The 17,162-nt window shown below is 40.6% G+C and overlaps 1 protein-coding gene across 1 annotated transcript; it reads right to left on the bottom strand.

Annotated features, from left to right (window-relative positions):
• Positions 1-807: 807 nt before the first annotated feature.
• LOC133537138 (extracellular calcium-sensing receptor-like) lies at positions 808-13,084 on the bottom strand. Its single transcript, XM_061878027.1, has 9 exons — positions 12,933-13,084; positions 12,561-12,855; positions 12,380-12,466; positions 10,397-10,666; positions 5,545-5,745; positions 5,198-5,461; positions 1,998-2,225; positions 1,783-1,906; positions 808-1,715 (listed from the first exon to the last, which is right to left on the bottom strand). Exons 2-9 carry the CDS (start codon positions 12,825-12,827, stop codon positions 808-810), a joined length of 2,349 nt encoding a protein of 782 aa, XP_061734011.1. The 5' UTR covers positions 12,828-12,855; positions 12,933-13,084.
• Positions 13,085-17,162: the final 4,078 nt, after the last annotated feature.

Genomic DNA, 17,162 nt, shown 5'->3' with positions numbered 1-17,162 from the left:
TAACTTAACAACGAAATAATACTGTTTTGTATTCGGGGTAATATTGAAGATTAGGGAAGTAATGTAAAGTTGGTGTGATGATCCGTTCTCCGGATCATGTTTTGTTTCAGTTTAAGACTCCCTTTGTTCTGTTTCAGCACTCCTAGGTTTGTGTTTCTTGGTTGCCAAGGGTGCTGATTGTTTTCACCTGTCTCTGATTAGTGTTCGGGACGCTCACCTGCATTAATCAGAGAGCTTTTTATTCCTGCCTTTCGCCACACCCAGTCTGGTTGTTTTGTTGGCTTCATGCAACGTTGCGTTGGTAAATCCTAGCTTCTGAGTCCTTTCCAGCTAGGTTTTTCCTTAGCTTCCCGTGCTATTGGCACGCTTTCCTGCATTTTTGTATTTTGCCTGATTTATGGATAATAAATTATTGTCCTACCTGCACACTGCCTCCGGAGTTCAGTCCGCATCTTGGGGAAACGATCCGTGCATTTCCATGCGACCACCCAACTGTGACAGTTTGTTCAAATCAGTATGTGATATAGCTTTCATACATAGAAAATGTATGTTAAAGGAGACATTGGCATGGATTTAGTTTGGCTTCCACATTAAATAAATGTATTGTGGAGATGTGGTATCGATAAAATTTTTATCATGTTATAGTTTCATGTGGATAATAAAGAATATACAATGTTTTTTTAGATAAATTGACGAAACTATTTAACTGCTTATCGATTCTTATTCATCTCAGCCCAGATGTACAAAAAAATGAAAACGATACATGTGTGGATGTCAAGAGGAAAAGGAAAAAACCTGTTTGATTTGTCAATGCTTTGATCGGCCCATTAAAGCTTTCTTTGTGTTTTTCTCTGGTCTCAGCAGGATGATGTAGCATTTAGGTCCAAACAGTGCCACTAAAAGGCCAAAACTGGAGGCCAGGATGGCAAAGACCTCCACCGCGTCTGCGTATTTTCCGGGAGAGTTGATATAAGCAGGGATAAATGCAATCCACACGGCACAGAAGATCAACATACTGAAGGTAATAAGTTTAGCCTCGTTGAAGTTGTCTGGAAGATGTCTTACCATAAATGCTAACAGGAAGCTGAGGACAGCTAGTAAAGCAATATAGCCCAGCAACACTGCAAAGCCTACATTAGAGCCAACTACACACTCATAAACAATTTTGTCATTGTGGTATTGCACATTTTTATGAGGAGTTGGTGATGCAGAGACAATCCAAGCAGTGCAGATAACTGCCTGAATGCAAGTGAGAGCCATAATTGTTCCTCTCTGCTGCATGGCACCAAACCACTTCAGACAGGCTCCCCCTCCTGGTTTGGAGGACCTGAACACAGCCAGAACCACCATGGTTTTAACCAGGATGCACGATACACAGAGCACAAAGCTGATTCCAAAGGCTGCATGCCTCAGCTGACAAGTCCACAGCCTGGGATGGCCGATAAACAAGAGCGAACAGAGGAAACACAGTTTAAGTGACATCAAGAGCAGGAAGCTGAGTTCTGAATTATTGGCCCGCACAATGGGTGTGCTGCGATGATGGATGAATATCCCCAGAACAACAGCGCAGATAAATGTGCCCAGCAAAGCGACACTTGTCAAGCAGATGCCAAGAGGCTCGTGGTAGGAAAGGAACTCTGTTTTCTTAGGCACACATCGGTCATGCTCAGGGTTGGACCAAAAGTCCTCTGGACAGCTGGTGCACTCTGTGGAGTCTGAAAGAGGAATGATAAGATGTTTATACACATGTATGCCAGTTTATTTGACAGAAACACAACCAACCAGTAATATTGCTGATCTTTCCTTCAGAGCAAAGGATGCAGTCAAAACAACACTCAGGTTGTCCCTTCTTTCTGGCCATGCGATAACCTGGAGGACAGTTCTCACTGCACACAGACCTAGGAGGCTTCAGAGACCAAAACAAATTTCTATATTGGACTCTGACATGTTACATTGCATCATTGACTCATCCATGGAATACAACACATCCGGCTGACCTTGGTGTAGCCGACACTCCAGATGATCTTGTTTTCATCAAGTGTGAGTTCTTCGCCTTTTAATGCCGACTCCTTAACCTCACCCACATGCTGCACTTTGGTTCGTCCGTCAGGGAGCCAATGCCAGTTAATGACATCATATATTGGTAAGGCATCACCCTTCACATCAAAAGACACTTGGTCACCAAACGATGTGGTGAAGTTGACCTTTTGCAGATAATGCAGAAGCTGCAAATAAGAGTGACACATTTCGAGAAAAAGATTTCATGAGCATGAACATAATTATTCTACTATAGAGGTGAGAACCACGATGTATGATTTAGAATAAAATTTCACGAGCACCGAGGTGAGGAAGCCGCTCACCAGCCAATGTCGTCAACATAGCCACACAAGGTAGTGATCACGGCATTGCTATAAACAGTTTGTCTGCGTTAGCGCTTATAATAACAATATCACTAATACTTGGTTAATATTGAAGTCGCGAAATGTAAATGCAGTATTGTTGGTGGTTTTTGGGTGCCTATTTATTAGGTTTTATGGGCGGGATAGAGGACCTCCTATTAGCTCCATAGTAAGCATACTTTCTTTTAAGTTTATTTATGCATTAAAAAAAAAACATCCATTGTCTTGTCTTGTCTTTCATGACTGTGAATGATAGGCAAAATTAAAAAAAAAAAAAGCAGTTACCCTTTAAATGGTCACTGCAACAGATTTCCCATCATTGGGAAGGAAAGTAATGTTAATTGTGTCTGAAATTGTCTGTAAATAAAGAGAACTGGTCAAAATCAGACATTTTCACGTGTGTCTCAGTTAATGTTGAAGAAACAAAATTCTGTCCTTCCTAGCCGCTGTCATTTTTCAGATTCACCTTCTTCGGACCACCAGTACAAGAAAGGACAGAGCAGACTGTACTTGCTCAGGAGACTGAATTCCTTCAACATTTGTAGAAAACTCCTGTGGATGTACCACCAGTCTGTGGTTGCCAGTGCTCTGTTCTACATGGTAGTGTGCTGGGGGGGGGCAGTACATCTAAGAAGGACAGCTCCATGCTGGAGAAACTGATCAGGCGGGCCGGTTCTACAATCGGAATGAAACTGGACTCACTGGTGACGGTGGCAGAGAAGAGGACTGTGGACAAACTAGTGAGCATCCTGGATGATGCCAGTCACCCTCTGCATAGCGTTATCAGTAGCCAGAGGAGCCTGTTCAGTGCTAGACTGCTTCATCCCAATTGCAGGACTAATAGACTAAAAAACTCCTTTGTCCCACACGCCGTTAGACTGTACAACTCCTCTCTGGGGTGGGGGGGGGTGGGGGTACTAGGATGACAGGGGATGCAAAACAATAACAGTGCAATATGTTTTCATAACATGGTCACTACTGCCTACTTTCTCTTGTTCTATTCTTATTTTACTGTTATATTTTTATTCCCATTGTTGCTTTTTATTTGTTATTGTTATTGTAATATTTTTCTATTTTGTTTCCATTTAAACCCCCATTATTTACTTTTTACTTTTTGTAAATTGATATCAACTCTGTACACTGCTGCTGGAATTTTAATTTTCCTGAAAGAACTCTCCTGAAGGAATCAATAAAGAGAAGAGGACTGTGACTCTGAGTATCTATCTATCTATCTATCTTTCTATCTATCTATCTATCTATCTATCCATCTATCTATCTATCTATCTATCTATCTATCTATCTATCTATCTATCTATCTATCTATCTATCTATCCATCCATCCATCCATCCATCCATCCATCCATCCATCCATCCATCCATCCATCATCCATCCATCCATCCATCCATCCATCCATCCATCCATCCATCCATCCATCCATCCATCCATCCATCCATCCATCCATCTATCTATCTATCTATCTATCTATCTATCTATCTATCTATCTATCTATCTATCTATCTATCTATCTATCTATCTGTCTGTCAGGCTTGCCCCTGACAGTTTGTCTATGTTTTAGTTTTTTCCTCTGCATTTGTCTGTTTCCTGTGTTTAGTATTTCCTGTCTTTTAGTTCCTGTCAAGTGATCTTAATTTGTCAGCTTCCTGTCTTGTTCCCTGAGTGCTGTGTTCCTCCTTAGTGTGTTTAGTATTTCCTGTCCTTAGTTCCTGTCTAGTGCTCTTATTTTGTAAGCTTCCTGTCTTGTTCCCTGAGTGCTGTGTTCCCCTTTAGCTGCGGCTGATTGGCATCTGGCCACACCCGTTGCCAATCAGCCAGCTCCTATTTGTACCTCCTTTGTCTTGTGTCAGTTGCGGGATCATTGTATTGTCATTTGTATTGTCGTTGCCTTATGTCACTCTTGTGTCTTTGCTACCTGTCTTGTCTGGCATCATTTCAGCTATTACCTGTCGTGCTACATCTTGTCCTGGTCGTCGTAGCGGTAAACTGTTTTTGTTATCCATTAGCTATTTCCGGTTTTTCTGTTTGTTATCCTCTAGCTTCCATGCTAAAGTTCCTTTTGTTTTTCTAGCTTCCAGTGCTAGTTCCCTTAGTTTGTTATTCCGCCCACATGCGTGCTTTTTGTTTGTAACCTTCGTTTGTTCTAGTTCTAATATTTTAAATTAAAACCATGTATTCATATACCATGCCTGCCTCCATCTCTGCATCTTGGGGTTCAACAACTAATAACTCTGACACTGTCCATCCATCTATCCATCTATCTATCTATCTATCTATCTATCTATCTATCTATCTATCTATCTATCTATCTATCTATCTATCTATCTATCTATCTATCTATCTATCTATCTATCTATCTCTCTATCTATCTCTCTCTCTATCTATCTATCTATCTATCTATCTATCTATCTATCTATCTATCTATCTATCTATCTATCTATCTATCTATCTATCTATCTATCTATCTATCTATCTATCTATCCATCTATATTTAATTTATTTTAAAGTGTGATTGTTTGCTCCAAAGAAATACAATTCCACTGACCTGTCTGATCTGTCACCTCATAGGTCCTTTTAAAAATGTCAGAGTCCAGCTTCGTCCCAAACCTGACTTCTGCCTACGTTCCTCCCCAGTCGTTTTGGCCTAAACTTACGTTTTTCACCATTCACGAGTGGTCTCTACTGTATGTTTGATACAGCTCTTGATTTGGATCTAGGTAAACTTCGTGTTGCTAGTGACTGTAGCATCAGTAAATACAATGTATGTGTCAGTTGACCTCACCTGCCATGGCTCCAGACTCTGCAAAGTAGCACAGCTGTCCCCGCTGAAAGGCCCTTTGCCAGTCACACACTTCAGCAGGTCATGAAGGGCATACGCCAGAGCGTAGACCGCCTTGTAAATATTATACTCAGGTCTGAGGTTAGACAGATTTAAAAAATCGGTCTCCACGCTCTTTAAATCTTCAAGTCCTGTGCAGGTTGCGCCGAGCCAGTCGGCTTGCGGCACAAATCGACAAAAAAATGTGTTCTCCCAGAATTGGTTCACCTAAAAACATTTCCCAAAAGGGCAGCAGCACCTAAACCATTAGACTCTTCACTTTAAGATACTATTTCAAGGTATATGCTCACCAAGCTGGATCCGTGTTTGTCGTGCTTCTCAGGACGTATTTGTAAGAGGAAGTCAAGGAGTCCTGGTATTTCCCCTCGACGGATGGCGATCCCCAGCGTGCCCCCCAGGTAGTACATGAAATGTGGAGCCTGGAGCACCGTGGCTGCCGTCCAGGCTTCACTGGCAACCCACTGCAGGCCTGTCACATTCTGCCTTACGATCTGTGTGGCGCAAATTACTTGGATTTAGTTGTTTACATATGGGAAAGCTTTCATGCTACACTTGTAGTTCGAAATAAGAAAATGTTTTCTTCGCCAAGGTATTTCTTGGAGAAGACCATGCCATTTTTGTCGCTACCTCATCACAGGGCCAACACAGATAGACGGACAACGAGGGACAATTTTGTGTTGCCAAACAACCTATCCCCAGGTGCACGTCTTTGGAGGTGGGAGGAAGCCGGAGTACCCGGAGGGAAACCACGCATACACAGGGAGAACATGCAAACTCCACACAGAAAGATTCTGGGCGCAGGATCGATCCCAGGACCTTTGTATTGTGAGGCACATGCACTAACCCCTGCCCCACCGTGCTGCCCTTATAGGGACTCAAACAGTAAAACTTACATGAATCATTCTGTACTTTTTTTCAGATATGCACCCAACATTTTTTTACCTTTCGCCATCAAGTTTTGTGGAACCAAACTACATAGTTTTGGCAAACTTTAGCTACTAACTAACAGTTAAAAGCAGAGGTGGGGTGGGTACTATGTTAAATGTACTTAAGTACCTTATTTGAATACGTTGTACTTGCCAGAATAGTTTTGATGTAACATACCTTTTCATTCAAGTTGAGTTTTTGTGAACAAAAAATGCTGCTTTTACTCTTTTATTTCTGTACCAATGTTTTACTGCTTGCAAGATGTACAGTATTTGTTTTAGTTTGTTAGCGAGACTTCTGACCTGGTTGACTCTGTGTCACCAATCCAGCATAACTATAGTGGCGTTTGACTCCTTTTCACCAATCAAACAGTCACATGACCACGCACAAAATCTTGCCAGCACCACACTGATGTAAACAAATATTCATGAAGTCTGGCGGAAACAATGAAGGAAATGACAGAGTCCGACTCGCAGTCAGAAAAGGCAAAACACCCCTGCAATTAATGTTTGAAAAGAACAACTTTGTCATGCACGGTCATCTGTGTCTGACTGGAAATGTCCACATTTAAGCCTAAGAGAATTTGTCTTTGAACTTGAAATTTTTGGTATGTTTTGGCTTGGCATATTTTAAAACACACACACAGGTCTGGAATTTCCATGTCAGGACCAATACACTGAGTACCTATGTTTGGCCACTGGTCATACACACTTCACACACTAAAGTCATGGAAAGTGACCTCCAGGGGACTATTAAAAGAAAAAACAAAGATGCATAATGCCTGTTCGATGCTGTTTTCTATTGATTTCAATGCTTTGGACCCCACGGGTCAAGCTGGCCCAACTGCAAGAGTTAGTAAATTAGTTTTCAGTGCCACCAAAAAATAAAAACACACTTGCATACAAGTTACTCAGTAGAGATGCGCGGATAGGCAATTATATCATCCGCAACCACATCACCAAAGTCGTCATCCACCCGAAACCAACATTTTATCAGAACCGCAACCGCCCGCTGAAATACATCAGAGTTCGGCCACCTTTACCACTCACAGAGCTATTTAAACCCGTTTTACAGAGTAATGAAGACAATGGGAGCCGCTAACGTTCTCGCGAATATCCAATGGTTTTCATCCTGATGACAGGAATAAGGGCATGCTGTGAAGCCATTGCCTTTGACACCTTCAACAACATGTACAAACCGATTGCTAGTCCGGCAACATGTTGTGTGCAGATTCCGCAATCACACGTAGTATTGAAAGGCATACTGTGTGATACAGAGTACACTGATGGTTGTGATATAAACAATTTTAACACTCTTACTAATATGCGCCACGCTGTGAAGCCACACCAAACAAGATTGACAAACACATTTCGGGAGAACATCCTCACAGTAACACAACATAAACGCAACACAACAAATACCCAGAATCCTGCCAGCGGGGTGTATAAAATAGTCAGGAAGTGTCATGGATACAAAGGATTCTGGGTATTTGTTGTGTTGCGTTTATGTTGTGTTACTGGGAGGATGTTCTCCCGAAATGTGTTTGTCAATCTTGTTTGGTGTGGCTTCACAGCGTGGCGCATACTACTAAGAGTGTTAAAATTGTTTATATCACAACCATTAGTGTACTCTGTGTCACCCAGTATGCCTTGTAGTCGTGTGCGTGTTGCTGCGGAAGCTACACGTAACATGTTGCTGGACTGACAAATGGTTCGAACATGTTGTTGAAGGCGACAAAGCCACTGGCTCCATAGCACGCCCTAATACTTATTAACTGGGTGGCCGTCATTTTCGAGAATATTAGCGTCTCCTAACTGTCTTCTTTGCTTTATGACACAGGTCTCAAATGGCTCTTAGAATGGTAAAGGATTCCGATCCCAGAACCATGTATATCAAATATTTCCGTATGGTTCAACCGCCACCCGCCTGAATCTAATTAAAATCTATTTTTTCGTCATGTCACCCGCCCGACCCGCGGTTTATCCGCAGACTCGGCGGATGGGACCGTAACCGCGCATCTCTATTACTCAGTATAGAGTAGTACTCAAGTACAAAGTTGTACGGTATACCGGTACTAATAAAGTACAGCGGTATTAATGTATTAAAAACAATACTATACTGCTTTTGAAAAATACTGGTACTTTCTTTTACATCCACAGGCTGCCATGCGGCGGTGACATACAGAGCAGAGGTGCACGATTGTCAAAACGCACGCACAAAGCGCATACAAGCAAAAACAGTGTGGAGAGAACGGCCATATGGAAGTATTGAGGCTTCAAAACTACAGATAAAGGTGATGCTTTAAACAAATAACAAGCATTCGGATCTGCACAAGGACTTTAAACAGTGACAGGTAATAATGTAGTTAATTGTGTTGTACACATATAGATACGTAGACCTGCACACAGCTGGTTGGTTTGTTGCTAATTATTAGTGCAGTCCACAGCGTCGTCATAATGTAAATGAATGCAAGTGAAATGACTGAATTTTGTAACAAATTCCTGCAATTTGTGTTTTATCTTCAACATGTGTTGTGTCTTTGTCCTATCTGTGTAGTGTTGTTTTGAGTATTCACTAATGATTGTATTTTTCTTAAAGCCAGACCAAGAGTGGCAACTATACATCATGAAGCATTTAATACAATGTCATTAAATCTTTCTATTTTAATTTAACCTACATTAATCTTAGATTATGGCAAGATATATATAATATATACAATTTTAAATTGTTATTTAAGCGCAATAAGAAAAGCCCAATGTGTTTAATGCCTTTGAATGTTTATTTCAATCTTCTAAAATTGGTCTTTGAGTCCAATAGGAAACATTTGTTTAATGTATTGTAAGATGTTCTGTTAAAATAATAATGACATTTTTGTGGTCCACTTTATTTGGAAAAGTATCGCAAAGTATCGATATACATTTTAATACCGGTACGAAAATATTGGTATTGGGACAAGTAATTATTTTACTTTTACTTATTATGCAAAAGCAGGGGTAGGGAACCAATGGCTAGCGAGCCAGATGTGGCTCTTTAGATGACTGCATCTGGCTCTCAGATAAAGCTTAGCTGACATTGCTTAACACAAGAAATAATGAATAATTCCGCTGGTAATCAGTGCTAAAAATAACGTACAAAATATAAAACATTCTCATGCATTTTAATCCATCCATCAGCTTTTTACCGCACTTGTTCGAGAAGTCGCAATAATGGTAAGAAGTATTTTATTTATTATTGGTTAGCTTCAGAATAATAATGTTATTAAAAATAATAAGAGACCTATTATACTCTAAAAATGTTACTTAAAATTGCACGCATTTAGTTGTATACAGTGTAAAAAATATTATATGGCTCTCACGGAAAATAAATGTTTTTTAATATTTGGCTTTCATGGCTCTTTCAGCCAAAAAGGTTCCCGACCCCTGTGCTAAAGTAACAGTATTCTTACTTGAATACATACAGCTTTTGGCTACTCCACCCACGTCCGATTAAAAGCCTTTAATAGCGTAATCAAGTTATATTGTACCTGTAAAATTACATTGTACACTGCAAAAAGTGACATTCAAGCAACTTCAAATATGTGAAATCAAATTAAAAAATATTGTACTTTTAGACCAGGTACTTGCTACTACCGACCTATTTGCGGGCAGCACGGTGGAGGAGGGGTTAGTGCATCTGCCTCACAATACGAAGGTCCTGAGTAGTCCTGGGTTCAATCCCGGGCTCGGGATGTTTCTGTGTGGAGTTTGCATGTTCTCCCCTTGACTATGTGGGTTCCCTATGGATACTCCGGCTTCTTCCCACCTCCAAAAACATACACCTGGGGATAAATTAATTGGCAACAGTGAATTGGCCCTAGTGCGTGAGTGTGAATGTTGTCTGTCTGTCTGAGTAGCGTCTTGTCCAGGGTGTACCCCGCCTTCCGCCCGATTGTAGCTGAGATAGGCACCAGAGCCCCCGGCGACCCCAAAGGGAATAAGCGGTAGAAAATGGATGGATGGATGGATGACCCATTTGCTATTTTAAAGTGATGCAGTAGAAGCTAAAATCTGAGATATACTTCTTAAAATTAACAAAATAATCTGCCAACAGCGCAATACAATTTAACTCACTGAATACACCAGAAAAAAAATGTTCTTGTTCTGTCGGCAGACAATTTTTCCTATATAAATGATGTTGCCTTCCAAGAATCATGACATGCAGTGTTTTTGTAACAACCTCATCCAGCAGGTGAAGCATGTGGCTCGCGTGTGCAAACGCCATGACTACGCGGGCGGTTGACCTCTTCATTAAAGTCACAATCCGCTGGATTTCATGTGGGGCGTTGTCCCACGGCAGAACCTCCAGGTAGGCCAGACAGCTGCTGCCAGACCGGGCCAACTCGTACTTGAACGAGCGGGCGACACCAAGACCATAGTCATCATCAGTGACAAGCAGGCCGGCCCAAGTCCAGTTGAAATGTTTCAGGATCTGGATCAATGCTCGAACCTGAGCAGATAAATTCCATTTAGTAATGTAATAAACAACCATCGAATACGATTCAATGCATTACTTCTGTTTTTAAAAATATAACATTGCTTATATGTATTAAGTTAACATTTGTGTAGTTGTAGCTTGCAGTACTGGGACTTGCAGGGACTCAAAGTCAGAAAAGGGCAGGGAATTTTTTTTTGGTCCTTTATACAATATGGAAATTCATGTAAAATTAAATTTGCTAATAGGAAGCTAACTACTTAGCTGTGTGTCCTTTGTAGGTAAAAGTGATTGCCATTTCTTTTGTGTCAACAAATTATTGTCATAATGAGTTAATTCACATTATCATAGGCTTGGAAGACATGAAAAGCAACAAAACACTGGTTTATTATTAGGCTATTTATTGTTAAAGATAAGCACTTTAATATTGAACGAAGAACAGTGCAACATAAACTTCGAAAAAAAAAAAAATAATAAATACCCAAATGGAAAAAACTTCAATGTGAAAATCTGTCCTTCTTCCCTTAACTTGATAAAAACACCATCAAGTTGTAACTTATGGTCTTTCTCACTTAATGCTCAGTCTAAACAACGGAAACACAATACAACTTTATATCTAAACCTCTACTGTGAGAGAAATGTGAGCCGCCGTAAACACTTATTTTGAAAATTAACCCGGTGTGTTATTTTGTATTTTATACACTACTTCTTGTCCTGCACGATCCGCTCTGTGCGGAATAGATGTGCCTTGCTCAATTGATGCGCTGTGCACCGACGTCTGGCAAAAACAGAAGCTGACACATTGAATAATAGAATAATACAGCGTTTTTCTGAAATAATACGCATATTAGATGCTGAATAAGTGGACGGCGAGTAGACCATAACTCACAGGTTCAAGCTGCTCCACTGTCACGTCTCCTGGGGCCGCAGTTGGCTCTCTCTCACTCACTCACTCGCCCTCTTTCTCTCTCTCTGGCGGAAGCGGCAGGCTCAAACAACCCGGTATTACAAGAAAACATGGAGTTTTTGTACCGCTTGTTTTGTTATGTTTTTTGAACATCCCTAACAGGAATTTATTAATGTTGTTTAAAGAAAAAAAAAACACACACACAGGCAGAGGGCTTTATGTGTGCACGTACCAGCTATACCGCATCAATATTTTGAAGCCTTATTTTGCTAAAGGGGCTGTGGGTGGTGTGGAGAATGTATATATTTTTAAGAGTTCTTTCTTTATTCATAGTTATGTTTAAAACAGTTAATATTTCCCCATGTGTACACTTTGTGCTTTCTTCTTTTTGTTTGCTAGTAAACTCTGTGCTTTACCTTGAAGGAGCTGGAATGTGTATTGGGAGTATATTATACTCTCTTTTTCACCTTTTACCTGTTTTCGTACTAAATAAGCAGACTCTTTCAGTTTGATTTTTAGACCGCTTCTAGATGCCGCAATTAACGCATTGTAGGGCTGGTCTCCTAAAGCTTTAGTAAAAGTTGGTAATATTCCTATTCTGTCTTGACGGTCCTTCTTACTCAACATAAATGTCATCCGAAAGAACTTGGGTTTGACCTGTGACTTTTATTCCGTGAGAGGAAGACTGCTCAGACGCAACAATTGTGTTGACTTTTTTGATGCGCTTTAAACAGAAATCGCAATGGTAAATGAGATTACAGTTAATTGATTTCTTCAAGAGCAACAATTGATTTGTTTCCATTTCACAAACAGGGTCCCACCTGAAAATCATCTTTGGGGATTGTTCTGAAGAAGGATGGAAATAATTTCAGATTGCTCAGACAGGAGCATGTGGAAAAATAACTCACCTGTAAACATAAAAAACACGAGTTAGATGGAAAATGATACTTCAAGTGTGCAACGTTTTTACAAAAAGTAAATAAAAAAATGATTCCAACTCACAATGGGCATTTTGTATAGACCCAGCACCATTGATGTGGCAATGGAGAAAGTTGAATAGGAATCCCCAACAATGCCAAGCACTGGAGGGCTTCCCACACATTCTTCCTGGAATAAAAACTGCTCCTCTCGACCGCTGGCCAGTGACAGCGCTCCACTAAACCCGACCACCAACGTACCGCAATTGTCGTAAAGTCTATATCCCAAAGTGACGTTGGGCAGCAGCTCTGTGTTTCTGTTGATTTCCTCGATGGCGAAGGCCATGGTCATTACATGCCTGAAACCTAGAATGTCAAAGCTAACACAAAATGTTAGACACATTGTAAAATGTTTTACAACCGGTGTGAAGCTGCATGGACGTCATACTGTACGTACCCGTGGCACCTTGGCTGGCGTGGTTGTGATGTAAAGGTCTGCTCAGGGTACACAGAAGTATAATGCACCTCAAACAGCCCGCCCAAAACCACATCGCCAGGCTGGTGCACCTCATTCAGCTGAAAATGTCTCCATAACTTACACAATGAGGAATTGGACCTGCAAGATGACAGCGGGAAAGCAGTCAAGAGCAGACACAAGAACAAGGATTTTTTTTCTGCAAACATCCCCATGACGCCTTGTCTCTTTTCTGCTTCTTTCCTTCTTGTGACAGTACTTTATAGGTAGTCCTGTTTATGCCCGTCACATATATTGTCTAGCACCTCCCATCAGGATATAGACAACGGGGTGGAGAAATTAAACATATGACATTTACTCTTTTGCTTATCATTTGAGGAAAGATATTCACGACCAACATTTGTTGGTTGTTGTTTTTTCTGGAAAATACAACTATACTATCACTATTAATGAGGAAAGTTTATGCTGCCAATTCCAATCATCCATGAGTGAGATCAGCCCATACTAATACGGATCACATGTATTAACTGTAAATGTTTTATCTATTTATAGTGACTACCGTATTTTTTGGACTATAAGGCACACTTAAAATCCTTTCATTTTCTCAAAACTCGACAGTGCGCCATACAACCCGTTGTACCAAAAGAATGGAATAATTCTGGTTGTGTTTACCGACCTCAAAGCTGTTTTATTTGATACATGTTGTAATGATAACTTTGACCAGTAGATGGTAGTCATACATAAGAGATATGTGTCGACTGCAATATGACGCCGGTAAACAACACCAAAACTTTAAATGTTCCTCTGAAAATAAAGAACATTACACACAGCACTCAAACATCCGTCAAAATATTTCAATATGACTTTAAATTTTAAAGCCGCACCGCTTGATGGATTGTCAGCCCATTTCGGCTACCCTAGTCAATAATTCAAGTTTTACTATGGCGTGGACTGCAAAATGGCACACATTAGCAGACATTATCTGGCGTTTTGTTTCGCAATATTATTCAAAACTAACATTTCTTACCTTCTGGTACCTGCTGATGTGTATTTGAGATCTGCATAAGTCCTGAAAATTTGTGCACGTCCACCACCGTAGTCCGTGACGATTGCCGTAGTCGATAAGCTTCTTCTTTTTCTCTATCTTCTTGTTTTAGGACCTTCATTCTCTGCTGTTGCCATTTTTAATATGAAGTACTGTAGCATAAAGTTCTAACTTATATCTCACTATGGAAGTGCTAAAAACTACCGGTGTAGTGGGTTTACATAATTCACCCACGGAACTTTAGTTATTAGAGAGTTCTGGTCTGACGGTTTTTCACGGGACACATTTCTGGCGTTGTTGCGCTATTGAGCCACGGATGAGGAGATGCTGCTTTGTTATTGATTGAAGTAAAGTCTGAATGTCATTAAAACAGTTAGCTCCATCTTTTGACACTTCTTCCAGTCCCGTCTTTGCACGCTACACCGCTACAACGAAGATGACGGGGAGAAGACGCTGTCGAAGATGAGCCACGTAAATAAGACCGCCCACAAAAAGGCGCAACCTGGAGCGACAGTTAGAAAGCGACTTGAAACATCATCCGTGCAACATTTTGACCAAAGAACCACCATTACATGTAGACCACAAGAAAATGTTTTAAATAAAAAAATCATAATATGACCCCAGGCAGCGCGGTGGAGGAGGGGTTAGTGCAGGAGGGGTTAGTGCAGGGGTCTCAAACATGCGGCCCGCGGGCCAATTGCAGCCCGCGAGACGCTATAATGCAGCCCGCGCTTTGATATGACAATTTGGTTGAGGTGTTGTATATTGTAGCGCTGCAAGGTGTTCTGGGTATTTGTTCTCTTGTGTTTAAGTTGTGTTAGGGTACGGAAATTCTCCCAAAAAGGTTTTGTCATTCTTGTTTGGTGTGGGTTCACAGTGTGGCGCATATTTTTAACAGTGTTAAAGTTGTTTATACAGCCACCCTCAGTGTGAACTGTATGGCTGTTGAACAAGTACGTCTTGCAGCCACGTATATTGTTCTGCACAAATCTCACCCAACATGATACAGAGCCTGCACATTAGTTGTGTGATGTTGTAGTGTGTGCTAATTCATGTAGTGGCGCAGTAGTCTTCTTTTGTTGGTGCGCGGACCCTTGGAGGTACTTGAAGGTATGCTGAGGGACAAGTGAGATTTATTAAAAACATTCTAAAAATCAGCAGCAATTCATAAATCCTTTATACATATGTTGATTGAATAATACTTCAATGAAGTATGAATGTAAGTTCATAAACTGTGGAAAAATAATACAACAATCCAACATTCAGTGTTGACAGCTAGACTTTTTGTGGACATGTTCCATAAATACTGATGTTAAAGATTTTTTTTTTGTGAAGAAATGTTTAAAATGAAGTTGATGAATCCAGATGGATCACTATTACAATCCCCAAAGAGGGCACTTTTGGTTGATGATTACTTTTATGTGTAGAAATCTTTATTTATAATTGAATCACTTGTTTATTTTTCAACAAGTTTTTTAGTTATTTTTATATCTTTTTTTCCAAATAGTTCAAGAAACACCACTAAAAATGAACAATATTTTGCACTGTTATACAATTTAATAAATCAGAAACTCATGACATAGCGCTGTATTTTACTTCTTTATCTTTTTTTTTTCAACCAAAAGTGCTTTGCTGTGATTAGGGGGTACTTGAATTAAAAAAAATGTTCACAGGGGGTACATCACTGAAAAAAGAAGAGAACCACTGCTGTAAAAGACGTTAAAGGCAGTGCAGTCACGGCCGGGTGTCAATTGGGAAAAAATCGAGAGGTGCACTGAAATTCAGGAGTTTCCCAGAAAAAATCGTGAAGTTTGGCAAGTATGTTCCTAGGGCGGGAAAGCCATTCGTATAAGGTGAATTCATTAAAAAGAGCATGTTATATTCTTTAAGAAATATTTTCTTGCGGCTCAGCCTCACCCAGTTTCTGCATCCAGTGGCCCCCAGGTAAGTTAAGTTTGAGACCCCTGGTTTAGATCCATGAAGGAAAGAAGAAAGTGAATGAATGTTTATAACTGAACAGATTTTCATTTGCATAAAAATGTGTTTTCTTTGTATTACCGTATTTCCTTGAATAGCCACCGGGGCGCTAATTAGATTAAAACCTCTTCTCACTCCTGCTGCGCTTATTCAAGGCATGCGGCATAAGTAAGCAGGCACTAATAATTTTAAAAGCTCTTCTCATCCCTGCAATGGCATGCAGTAAAAAAATTGTGTGTGATTTAAAAATTAAAAACAAAAATTATTCTGCGGCCACGGCCCGATGGTTGGGGACCACTGCTCTACAACATGCTACCTACATGCCGGTCGGGCGCATGCATATTACTGCTTCTCAAATGAGATTGCAATGCATACTTGGTCAACAGCCATACCTTTTACACTGATGGTTGTGATATATACAACGTTAACGCTCTTACTAGTATGCACCACAGTCAGTGAACCCACACCAAACACATTTCTGGAAAACATTGGCTCTGTAACACATTATAAACGCAACATAAGAATTACCCAGAATTCCAATGCATCTATGACTCTTGGCTATATTATACACGCGCCCCCAACCCCGCCCACCTCAACCGGCGCACAGAGAGAGGGGTGCTAGCGGGGTGTATAATACAGCCAAGAGTCATAGATGCATTGGAATTCTGGGTAATTATGATGTTGCGTTTATAATGTGTTACAGAGCCAATGTTCTCCAGAAATGGGTTTGGTGTGGGTTCACAGAGTGTGGCGCATATCAGTAAGAGTGTTTAAAGACAAGTTGTTTTATATCACAACCATCAGTGTGATCTGTATGGCTGTGGAACAAGACACCTGGTTTTCACATTGTAAAAGCACAAAAAAAAAAACTCCGCCATCACTCATGATGTCACGACTTTGACCTGATGGTAAAAGTAAGCATGAGCTAATAAATTTAGGGGGCGACCCGCCAGTAATTCAAGGCAGGTGCATATTACATGTCTGGTGGCTATTCAAGGAAATACAGTATTTCCTTGAATGAGTTAAGTAACGTTTAAGACCACCTTCTTCCAAAACACAATGCCCTAGTGTGTGAATGTGAGTGTGAATGTTGTCTGTCTATCTGTGTTGGCCCTGCGATGAGGTGGCGACTTGTCCAGGGTGTACTACGGCTTCCGCCCGATTGTAGCTGAGATAGGCGCCAGCGCCCC

The sequence above is a fragment of the Nerophis ophidion genome, linkage group LG18 (assembly GCF_033978795.1).
Source record: "Nerophis ophidion isolate RoL-2023_Sa linkage group LG18, RoL_Noph_v1.0, whole genome shotgun sequence".
NCBI lineage: Eukaryota > Metazoa > Chordata > Actinopteri > Syngnathiformes > Syngnathidae > Nerophis > Nerophis ophidion.
The sequence above is the reverse complement of the archived record's forward strand: the minus strand, read 5'-3'. Positions and strand labels throughout refer to the sequence as shown.

Bases quoted from the DNA above. Each gene is read 5' to 3' on its own strand.
- LOC133537138 (XM_061878027.1), bottom strand. From the start codon at position 12,827: ATGACCATGGCCTTCGCCATCGAGGAAATCAACAGAAACACAGAGCTG. The intron at 12,467-12,560 runs GTGAGTTGGAAT...TTATGTTTACAG, and splicing joins GTCTATACAAAATGCCCATT to GTGAGTTATTTTTCCACATG. The intron at 1,716-1,782 runs GTTGGTTGTGTT...TTCCTCTTTCAG, and splicing joins AAAGATCAGCAATATTACTG to ACTCCACAGAGTGCACCAGC.